The sequence below is a fragment of the Trachymyrmex septentrionalis genome, unplaced genomic scaffold, assembly GCF_001594115.1.
Source record: "Trachymyrmex septentrionalis isolate Tsep2-gDNA-1 unplaced genomic scaffold, Tsep1.0 scaffold9, whole genome shotgun sequence".
NCBI lineage: Eukaryota > Metazoa > Arthropoda > Insecta > Hymenoptera > Formicidae > Trachymyrmex > Trachymyrmex septentrionalis.
The window spans coordinates 873890-886756 of record NW_017306091.1 but is presented as its reverse complement, the minus strand read 5'-3'; the positions used below and the strand labels follow the sequence as shown (position 1 = coordinate 886756).

General features: G+C 25.6%; 1 protein-coding gene across 1 annotated transcript; it reads left to right on the top strand.

Moving 5' to 3' along the window:
- Positions 1 to 2249: 2249 nt before the first annotated feature.
- On the top strand, positions 2250 to 4666 carry LOC108755830 (odorant receptor 47b-like). Its single transcript, XM_018499130.1, has 3 exons — positions 2250 to 2366; positions 4226 to 4381; positions 4610 to 4666. Exons 1-3 carry the CDS (start codon positions 2250 to 2252, stop codon positions 4664 to 4666), a joined length of 330 nt encoding a protein of 109 aa, XP_018354632.1.
- The last annotated feature ends 8201 nt before the right edge of the window (positions 4667 to 12867 follow it).

Below are 12867 nucleotides of genomic sequence, written 5' to 3'. Positions count from 1 at the left end.
TAAATATTAAATATAGCTTTAATTTTATCTGCTTGCAATCAATATTGATTTTTCAACTATTTCTTTTTCTTATACAATAATATTTCTTTAATCTAAAAAAAAATATTAATACTTTATAATTATTTTTGAACTATTTCTTTTTCTTATAATATTTCTTTAATCTAAAAAATGTTAATACTTCATAATTATTTTTGACAAGAATAAAAAACGTGTTTTTATCCCTATTAGTGAATCCTTCTAGTAGCAATGGCCCTATTAATGTCTTCCCAATTTGTGTGCCTATCCATATTTGACTCATTTTAACATATAGTTACTAAAACAGATAATAAATTTAAGCTAATTGTGTAAGTTAATATTACATAAATCATTATTTTAATTATATTTATTTCAATGTACACTCATAACACAACGTTCTCAGCTCCAATACAGGACAAATTAATAAAGACAAGCTTAAAATTTTGCAGTACGTATTACTGAATTCACATAAATGCCTCATATCTTTTGAAAAATATTTAAAACTTTAATACTCAAAAAATAAAATATTATCTTCGGTATCGTATGCATTAATAATTTAACTTAACAAGACAAAATATTTTTTTCTATTTATTTTTTCGTGCTAGTTTTCTTTATGACTTATTAAAATACAAAAGCACTAATAGGAACAGGCACAGTAATTGGGATATTTATCCTATATTTATACTTTTTTACATGTTTTTTTTTTAAACAAGAATTGTAAAATAACAATTCTAAAATTTTCTTATTAATATATTTAAGAAAACTTTAGAATTGAAATAACCATCTTTGGTAGCAAACTGACGTCAAAATGACGTAGCTTCCTATCTGGGATAATAATGAAATCGAGAGAATTCCATATTTAATAATTACATAAGAGATATAATTATATAAGCTATATTGATACATATAATGTAATTCTAACAAAAAAATTATTTCACGAAGTACCAACTTCTGATTTTAATGAAATACTTATATGTATCTAGGTTAAGTAAATAGATGAAATCAATAAATATCAGATGAAACAAAAAAAACAGTTTTAAGATCACTGCTCATAAAAAAACTTAAGACGTAAGATTTAAGCAGTAAACAAATCGATCAATCGTAAAATCGTAATGTAAGCCCGGAACTATTATGCAATAGGTTTTTAAGCCATAAGAAAGGAACAAATCGTCAATTATTCTATCTGTATGTTCGACTGTAATTGGTCTATTTCTTGCGCCTTAAGATTTAAAATACCTATTATAGATCCAGATTAAACAATAGCAAATCCAACATGTTAATTTCCTTAATTATGTCTATGTAAGTCTTAAATTTATGTATGTGCCAAAGCCTTTAGACTGAGTTATTCCATCTTTTGATAAACTTCAACTAACTACCTTATTTTCTTAGTCTCTTATGTTCTTATTCCTTTACTCTTTTGTTTATCCAGCAGGTAAATTATCACACATAATTTATCCAAAGATAAAATAACAAACATCCGACCCTTAAAGCAATACAAAATCTTAAATATATAAATCATTTTTTTATTATATCCGAAAAATGTTAAAGATGTAAAAGATGTTAAAGATGTAAAAATATTTTATAACAATGTTTCATAATCAAATTACCTCTATTCGTTTATGTTAATAATGTCTTTTTAAATAAATATTTTTGAAATTTATACTTCCAAAATTATTTTTTGTGATTCCTACTGATGTGGATAAACAAAAGTAATTTCATTATAAAATATTTTTGTATAAAGTATTTTATAATATATTAAATAATTTTTTAGATATAATAAAATAAATAAAACCACTTTACTTAAAAAGGTTGTTTGTATTTCTTAAAATTATTTTTTCACAACTCGTATTTTTTAAATTTATTTATTTACGTAATCTATAAATTAATATTTTATTAAAATCAAAATTTGATATTATGCGAAGATCTCTTATTGTTAATAATATTAACATATTATTATAACTACGACTCATCTGTAATGGTATAAATATTTTGAAGCATCCTTTGATTAATCAATTAATAAAATTTTTCTGAAACATTTTAATTAATTACACCACACTTATGTCTTATACTTGTATATTTTTAATAATAATTTATGTAATAGTAATATATGTTAATATATCATGATATATGTGTGTGTAATGTACTTTTAATAATAACATAAAATATAAAATAATACTAAAGATAACATATTATTACATCTTTTATAACATATATTTTAATTAATTGACTTATAGATGCTCGAAAGTAAACAGCTCTTAACATTCTCAAACTTGATATATTTTGTCGTCGTTCTGGACTTATTCAGTCACATGTGCATATACTGCGCTGTTGGAGAAGTATTAACAACTCAGGTATAATTTTAAAAAAATTCTTTACTTCCTACCAATTATTAAGAATGTGATTTAATTTTGAGGGTATTGCAAGAAATTGCATTAATGTCAGTGTAGTCGAAGACATTCCAATCATAAGCTGTTGTATTGATGAAATAAAAAGTAGAAACTAAGCTGAAAATTGGCCGAAATGTGCAATTGAATCCCAGCTTTGCTTTAGAGAATACACACTTTCATAACTTCAAAAATGTGCAAAAATTCGTTGAAAATTGAATCAACACTAAAGAAGAATCTTTTTATTGTCGCGAAATCCACCTTTTGCCAAAATGATAAGAAAAGTTATACAAAACGAAGGAAAATATTTTGATTATAAAGTATTCGTTTAAATAATTATCTTGTTCACATAAATCAGTCTTTGAGAAAAAAAACGCTCAAAACTAAATCACACTTTTAATTTTATATTTTTCCATGCACAATTGCATGTTATAATAGATGTATGTATTCTAAAATGAGAAATAGTAGAAGTATTATATTCAAAAAGCAAAATATTAGTAGAATGACACATTAGTAGCAAATTTGATCAGAATTAAAGATCGGGACATTAAGGTCAATTAATATCGCAATCTGCTCCAATTCTGTCAATAGTATCTTTAAAAATTATATTTCAACAAATTGTGACAGAAATAAAATAGAATGCTTGCTAACATTTTACGCCAACAGATTGGTAACAGAAACGAACAAGATCTGCTGAGAGAATTTGACGACATTAGTAGCAGATACTGAGCAGTACACAATCTAATGCAAACTAATAACAGAAATGGAGCAGATCATGTTATTTAGGAGATACAATATTAAAATTGTAATGTTATTACTACAGAAACATTTCTCAAAATGACGTTTCTATTACTTATATTTTTTTTATTTTTAAAAAATAATTTTAAAAAATTTCATTAATAAATTAAATATATTTTACATATAAAAGTTTAAATATACAAATAAATAAAACACGCACTGTCAAGTCTACGGTGTCAAAGAAATGTACATAAAAATGGCCAAACTTCACCCCGATCAAAAACCTAAAAAACCAATTCCATAATGTTTCTTGATATATGAAAGAGAAAAATAACATATATAATGTCGGGAAGTGCTGGCAAAATCTCTGATAACAATAAAACATTATAAACTGTGTGTGTGTGTGTACCGCATATATTATGTTTTAGTTTTTCCTTTATATGTATATAGTCTGTTCCTTCGACATATCCAAAATGTCGATGTAAATAGCTATATTATAGGATGTTCAAATAACATTCTCAGAACATATTTTAGATGTCCAACATACAGAGATAAAAACGAGAAATTTCTAGACATATTTCGAACGTCCAAAGACGTCGAATTAGTTTGGGTAACAAGAATTTCAATTCACGTACTATCGTCAGAACGAAATCAGAAAGCGAAATCAGTTGAGATTAATTAATTGCTTAAAATTAGTCCGACCAAATTTGCTATCAGTCTACCGACATTCTACTAACATTTTATTTACAAAACAGTCTCTGCTTAAAATTTGTCTTTCTGACATCAGAAATCATATAGCAGACTCTGCTCAAAATTTTTCTGCAGACTTGGCTATCTGAAATAATTTATCTTTAAAAGTACATTAATATATATCAAATAAAACTTATATTAATAAGTATATATTACGTATGTGTGATGATTATACATACATAAAAGTCTGCAATTGTACTCTTAATAATCGAAGTCTAATTAGTTAATATAAAAAAATTTATAATCTAAAATTATATGTAAATTTTTATACATATACATTATTATACAGCACGCTATTTTAATAATTCATATATGCATATATTTTTTATGATTTTAAGTATGACAAAATCCACTATGCTGTATATTTCAATGAATGGTATACTTTGAATGCAAAAAATACTCGGGACTTAGTTCTTCTAATGTTAAGAACCAGTAAACCCCTTTACCTTAACTTTGGTAAACTGTTTCCTTTAACGATGGGTACATTTTGCAGTGTAAGTTATCTTGAATTTTAAATATGATTTTAAAAAACAAAATATTCTTTTTACATGTATACAAAGTCAATGTAAACACAATAATATGTATTATATATTATATTTTTTAAAAACTATTTGTAATATATGTAATATTTAATAATATATGTATATATTACTATATGTATATATTTTTATATCGTTTTTCCTTAAAAATGTCTTTTATTTACTTATTGTTTTTTTTTGTAGCTATTAAAAACATCAGCCGGCTACATATCTGTATTACTTACAACAAGAAGTCAATAAATGTTTTTAAATATATATAGATATATAACGCCCAAATTAATATTAAAAATATAAATTCGATAATAATTTAATCAGAAAATATTAACTAATTTAAAGTATTCATGTAAAATACTTACGTATGTCATGTAATATACTTGAAAAGTTCACATAGAATAATATGCATTGTGAATAAACTTACTTACGTTTTCTGCTGCTAATGTAATATACTAGCTGATTGTTCTATTTATTAATAGAAACCATCATATAATATAAAAGAGACAAAAAATTAGCTTAAATAATGACGAAAAGAAAGGAAAATAAGTGTAAGACATTTTAAGAAAACTGTCGTATAAAATATTAGATTGAGAATAATAAGTAATGTATTAAGTAAATTCAAAATTTTTAATTCTATGTTATTAAAAGATTATATATATTTTTATTTTATATACAGTTATGACATAATGATCTTCTATTTAATTTGGTATCATTAAAATAAAAATTGTGAGCACTAGCATTTGACATAAACAAAATATCTTGCAAACCTAATAAAAATTGTATCATTCATTTCTTGTTAATTAAATCTTAATATTTTACATAGAATAATGAGATGAATCAATTGATGATGACAGAAAATATTTCAAAAAATACATAGTTGTATATTGCAAATTGCACAATTTCTTTTTAAAGCAATAATGTATATATTTTCTTTACATCAATTGATTTATCTGACTGTTCTATTGATAAAAACATTCAGGTAAAATTATCAAAAAAAAAGAAGAAATTCACAAACTATTTTATATTTTATACGAAAATATGCCTAAATAAAGTATAAAATCATTAAATCTTGCAAATTATTAATTTTTTTATATAAAACTTTGTCTTAATACTATTATATGCAAAATAATTAAAGAAATCATATTATGTAAAATAAGTTCTATAATTTCAAAAATAGTCATAAGGTTCAAAGAATATCTTTTCGAAAATTAATTTATTTGTCCCTCTTCAAATCATACAACTTTTATCTAAAATAATTTTGCCTACCAGATGTAAATATCTGGTGATTTATTTTATGTTTGCTACCGTGTATATATTTCAAAATAACTTTGAGAAAAAATTTTATTAAACAAACATTTGCATAAAGTAAATTTAGATATTCTATACATTCACAAAAATTTTATGTTTTATTGATAATGCCAAATTACGGCAAGTAAATATTCCTCTAAACACAATAATTTAGAAAAAATTAATCAATTCTCATTATTTGTACATTAAATAGGTCATAAAAATAAGAAAATAAGAATTATCAATTATATTCTCTATAATCTAGGAAATATCAATTATATTCCCTATAATTTATGAAATCATAATATTACATTTATTCCAAAAAATAGACCAAACAAACACTTCAGTTGCCATAATAAAACAATATTACATTCACATTACTGCTCACTATGACACAAAAACAAAAAAATATAATTTGAATCACACGCAACACTCGAAATCGATTACAAATTCGTGAGAACTTAACAGAAGGATAAAAACATGTTGCAAACAGGTATTTAACAATCCCTCGTTGTTATGTTAGTTTTTATCTGCTTCGAATGTTCCACACACAAAGCACTGACAAAACTTCTATAACACGAATGATTTAAAATTTTTTAAGTCCATCCTCTTTGTGCAATAATCATATATTACTTTAAAAAACTTTAATTATGCATACATGCATAAATTATCGGTTAAATAAAAGTTAATGTCATTCTATAAGGAGAAAGATATCAGTGGATAATGAAGAAATTGCAAAAAGCTTTGAAATAATAGTTAAACTCTATAATGGTGTAATTCTATAATACGACTATACAAAGACTCCGTTGAAATAGAAAATGCCTACATTCGGAAAGTAAGTATATGAAAGAGTAAAGTAGGCCTAATATCGTAAAATACAAAATAAAAATTTCTATCTACTGTATCCAATTTTTACAATAAAAGTAATATTACTCACAACTAGTTGTCATAAAATGACTATAGTTCAGACTATAGATGGCTCAAAATCGATTACGACTGCGTAAAAACATGACTGCTGCATTTACGTAATCTGCCGCATGACCAAGTACTTATCAAGCAATCATTAATTCAGTTATTATTCATAAATGCGTTGTTGTACTAATAATTATCCGCAGGTGCACAACAAGAAGGGACATGTAGAATTTATAAAATCTTCTGTCACTAAACATCTCGTTTTTAAAGATTTTTATTATGCACATGAAATTGTATCATTCCCATTGTATAGACGCTGTAAAAGAAACAGAGTTGTTCATCTTTTACGTTCAATATGGAAACAAAATATCTTGCGTATCGCAGTCATAGATATGATTATGGATCATTATCAAAAAACGGTATCAAATAAAATATATTTCGTTCAAAGTAGAACATATAATCTATCAAATCCTTTTTGAAACAGATTTCGAATGGGCAGTGAAGTTAAATCGATTTAGTCTAGAATTAATCGGACTCTGGCCGAGGTTCGAACAAACTACATGGGAAAAGTGTTTGTGCAATTTACGTGTACTTTTGACTTTCTTATTTATAGTACTTGTTCTTATGATTCCTGCTGTACATTCTCTGATAAGAATCCATTTTGACATTTTACTTGTGACAGATAATTTGATGAGTACTTTACCAATCATTACTTGCGTCTTAAAACTTGTAATTTTTTGGTGGAAGAGAAAAGGTAATTAAAATAGTGATTTGATTGTTACATGATATAAAATATTTACAATATACCTTTTATATATCAACAAAATTAATTTCTATTTCTTTGTACAATTCTAAAATGGAATTAAAAGTTTATTTATATTGAATTGAAAAAAATCAAAAACAAAAAATTTAGGTTTATGTACCACATTGTTATTGATTTATGTACAATAGTTATATATTATTTATATATTACATTTGTTGCGTATATGTAGAATTACTGTTACAATTGCGGAGTAATCACACTTAACTAAAAAAGTTCTTTTTATTTAACTGGAAAGAAAATTGTTGCTTTTAAAAATTGTTGATCATTGAATTCGAATTAGTAAATTAAATTTGCTTATTATTAAATTTAATTTTTTAAGTAATCAAAGAAAATATAGCGGAAAATCTGTAAAAAAAAAACATTTAAAAAAGGCAAAAATGTAACTTTTCGAAAATATACCACTATTTTCTTGATAAAAAAAAAGTGAACGCGGTGTAACAAAACAGATTGAGGCTTTTGTGTATTTACTTCAACTATATTAAATCATGACGTTATAAGCGAGAAATGTGTTGTAAGCGACATGTTGATTTTTCTTGCACACTATTTATAAATAAAGATTATTTGAATAAAACGGAATAATAAAATTATTGTAAAACATTTGTAAGAAAGGAAGATGCTATCATTATCCCCTTGATTAGTAAATAGTGAATAATCGCAAAAGATATGTAAAGTGTGTTTGTTCTTACTCAATGAGCATACGTAACTTATTTTCACTTCACGAACATTTTTCGATCATTTACTGACTATCAGAAGAATTAGAAAGAATAGTCTCGATTCATTTTTACAAGCTTTGTAGCGATTTCATTATTCTGTTTTATCCAAATTATCATTGTATTATATATAAATAGCATGCAAGAAAAATCAACGTGTCATTTCTCGCTTAAGACGTCCCGATTCAATATAACTGAGGAAAGTACTCTGAAGTACTACTTTCCTTAAAAGGAAATAACCAAATATTATCACTATCAAAACATTATAATTATATAAAAATATTCAAATTGACTAAACGGAATCAAAAATCTTTTTACACAATTAAAGTAGACGTAAAACTAGGAGGTGGTGTAGTGGATTTTAATACTAAAATAAAAAAAAAGTTTAAATCTAGCTCATTTTTTAGTTCGTAGAGCTGTCACCTGATATAAATATTTCCTTAATGTACGTACAAAAGTTTTATAGCTCGTGGACAAAACGACATTGCACCCATCGGACTAGATTCACAAATAATACTGAATTTATAAAACTAAGATTAAGGGGGTATTCTAGTTTATAAGGCTAAAAATTACGTGATTATTCAAGAATTTTTTTAAAAGAAATTAATTAATATATTAATATAAAACTTTTTGAAAATTTATTTGTACAAAATAGATATTTAAAAATTATTTTTTCGTGTCAATATGTATCACAAAAAAATACGCGGTGATGTAAAATGTATAAAAAAATTTCTTTTTGATGCGTTGACATCATTCCGTTAGTTCTACTAGCCTAAAACTAATAAACCAAGGAAATTATTAAATTGTAAGAGTTACACTATTACTGAATCTAGAATATAAGAAAAAAATTGAAAATTGTTAAAACAGTAATGTTTTGAAAAATAGTATCGATTTTCACCTATAAATTTGTTTCATTTTTTTTTATATAATAAAATAGAATAATCGTAAATTAAATTTCATAGTTCCAATAATAAAAGAACATATACTAAATAGACACGCAAAAATTCAAGTCAATCGGACGCTTAGTTCCCAAGATATTATGTCAATGGGTTGAAAAATGCTGTTTAAGAAAAATGCATTTAAAGTTTTACGATTTATAAATAAATTAATTGTAAATAATAACCTACATCTATCTCAGCCTAATCAGATATTAGCTTTGATAATATATTTTCAAGACTATCAACTTTCCAAAAATGTAATTAAAAAAATCGATTTTTTTGACCCGACAAACTAGAATACCCCCTAAAAAAGGATATATATTAATCTGTAAATTACGCCATAACTTAGGTATGTATGCGAAGACTCAGAATAGTAAACAAACTAGTAATTGTGTCCTGCAATACGTGCTTGAACTTGAAGAGATGCCGTTACAAAAATAGGCTTGTTCATTTTGGCTAAACTTTTGCAGCAGTTCATCTTTTTTCCTCTACTTTCCTCTTGGAGAAAAAAGAATAAAATATGAACTGATGTAAAATGTCAATAAAAAAAAATATTAGAAATAATGTTAAATAAAGACACATAAATACCTTTGACTGAGACAAATCGATAATGTAAAAAATGAATTAAATATGTCATTGTTATCAATATTTTTAATTCAGAATTTAAAAAGACTATACTATAGAGATCAAATTCGGCCGCCACTTCAGCATTGCCTTAAAAATTTTAATTTAGTGACTCAAAATCTATAAGAAACATTCTTATTCTGATTTCAGTTAATTTTCAAAAAATTTGTTGTGATCCTAGAGATTATTAATATATTTTCGCAATTTTCTAACATTTAATTAAAACTAAATTTAATCAGAAGCAAATTTTTATTAATTATATTAAAATTTGTTTCTATTTACAATAAATTTCTTAATATATCAGTAATTAACATCTAATTTATTATATTGTTATTGATATCTTTACTTTTGTATTCTTGAAGCTGTCGCACCGATAATACATTTAATTGCCAACGATTGGACAAAAACAACAACATCTCAAGAAAAAGCAATGATGATAGCAAAAGCGCAAATTGCACGCATTATTATCATATTTGGATATGGCATGATGGGAGCGGCCATTACTGTTATGGATATTTTGCCCATATTTGGTTACTCAGTGAGACACTTGTCCAATATTACTGCAGATTTGGAGAAACCACTCCCAATTCAGACATATTACATTTACGATACAACAAGAAGTCCACAATATGAAATGACATATGCTGTTCAAAGTATTGCTTCATTACTCTGTATCATGTGTTATACAGGCATAGATAGTTTTCTTAGTCTTTCAATATTTCATATTTCTGGTCAACTGGACATTCTTAAAAATCGTCTCTTGACTTTACATGCTGTCGCCAATTTTAACAACGTTTTAAAGAATTGTATAATGGAACATATAAGGCTGCTAAGGTATATTTTGTCCTAAATACATATTCCTGTATATGTATAAAATAGACTTCGGGTTATTTAACAATACTTTTTCATCTCTCGGATTATCCGATCACATTATCAAGGTCTCATGATAGCATTACGCCCGATTTTTTAACATAACACTACCTTGATCAGAATGTCGACTCGATAATAAGATCAAATAATCCGGAAGATGAAAAAAACACTGTCAGATAATCCGGATTCAACTGTATAGAATAACTCCGGCAAATACGCCGCGCTAGAATTTACGCCGCAAAAGAAAAAATAGGAGTAATAGGGGTAATTTTCCCTCAACTCTATTATATGCCTTTATGTTATATCAGTATAGTGTTACGATTTTAGCTTCTTACAGTTAATATTAATGAAATTATTATAAGTTGAATCGACTGTCACTATGTTAAGTAGCTCCATCATAAATCATAATCTACATAAAATAATTACTGTAGAACGTGCAAAAGACTTAGTGGTTATTTCGTGATACAGTGAGTGGAGAGCAGTAGTAAAGCATGTTGTATAACAAAATATAAAATGTCTTCTTATAGATGTATATAAACATGATATCTTCTATAGTATAAAGTGTTATATAAAATGACATTTTATAGAGCTGTTAATCATGTGGAAGATATATTCAGTATAATATTGCTGATAATATTTCTGTTTTTTGGTATACTCTTCGCTTTCTATGGATTTTGGACAATAAACGTAATTAATTTTATAAGAATTTTTGTTATACAATTTACTGTTTTATAAATAGTTTTCACATACATATAGATTTCATATATAAATAATGTCATATTTATTTTCCAATTGTAATCACAACTTACATTTACACACCTTTTACGTGTATTTTATTGACAATTTAAGAATTGTGAAATGACAATTCTAAAATTTTCTATTATTATATATTTAAGAAAATTTTTGAAATTAAAATAACCATAATAATGCAAACGAGAGAATTTCATATTTAATATTCACAATAGATGCAATTATATAAACTATATTGATACGTGTATAGCTTATAATAACTTTTACAAGAAAATCGGCTTAGATAATAACAACTTTTGATTTTAATAAAATATTTATACATAGGTTAGGTAAATAGATAAAATCAATTAATATCAGATGAAACAAAAGAACAATTTCAAGAAAATTCTAAAGTAAAGCCCGAACTCTGATGAAGTTATCAGAGGCCACTGTTTCTCCAGCGCATCGATATATAATATCTTTATATATTGTACCATCACATCAATATCCCACACAACTTATAATACACAGTCGCATGTTTGTATCAATTTTCGTATAACAAAGTGGCGAGAAAGTGTCTAAACCTAATTTTAAAAACTTGACATTATTTGTTCGTGCAAATTACGTATCTGTGAATTATTATTTCGAAGTACAGGTTGCAAAACTTTCATATCAAGCAAATGTTGTCACAACTTCACGGCTTGAGACGCCATGTTACATTAAGAAATGATAAAAAATGTATCAATTTCGAAATTTTTGATTATTTTCATAACTGAAATCCATCTAACGTGGAGTTCCACAATCACGTATTATATTAACGCGTATATTTTAATTTAAGGGAAAAATTATCCGAATCTGTAAAAAAGAAAAAAGTATTTGTCATATAAAAATTATATAATTTAGTCGATATAGACAATTTTAGGATTCTTTTAAAACCATGATATAAAAACAAGCGAATCGATCAATTACAATAGAGACCGTAAAATCGTAATGTAAGATTGTAACGTAACTACAATAAGTTTTTAAGCCTTAATGCATAAGAAATGGATAAATCATCAATTATTCTACTCACATTTGACTGTAATTGATCAATTTCTTATGGTTTAGGTTTAGTGTTTAAAACACTTAGGGTGTGTTACGAGTTACACATAAAGTACATGATGTATCGTTTGATCCTTCTTTGTTATTGTATATTTGGTGAGTAACAAGAACAAATGATACATCATGCGCTTCATACGTGATGCACCCTAATTATAAATCCGGACTAAGCAGTAGCAAATCCAACACGTTGGTTTCTTATTTACGCCTAAATCTTAAGTTTTTGTATGTAAGGCCAAAGCCTTTAGGCTGAGTTATTCCATCTTTCGGTAAACTTTCGGTAAACTGACTGTCTTACTCTCTTACCATTATCTTATGTTCTTGCTTTTTTACTCTTTTGTTTATCCGGCAGATAAATTATTACACATAGTTTATCCAAACATAGAACAATAAACAACCGAAACTATTAAAACAATAAAAATTCTTATATACATAAATCATTTTTTTGTTATATTC

Coding starts and splice junctions, on each gene's coding strand:
- LOC108755830 (XM_018499130.1), top strand. CDS start 2,250: ATGCTCGAAAGTAAACAGCTCTTAACATTCTCAAACTTGATATATTTT. Junction 2,367..4,225: donor GAGAAGTATTAACAACTCAG/GTATAATTTTAA, acceptor TATGATTTTAAG/TATGACAAAATCCACTATGC. Junction 4,382..4,609: donor CGATGGGTACATTTTGCAGT/GTAAGTTATCTT, acceptor TTTTTTTTGTAG/CTATTAAAAACATCAGCCGG.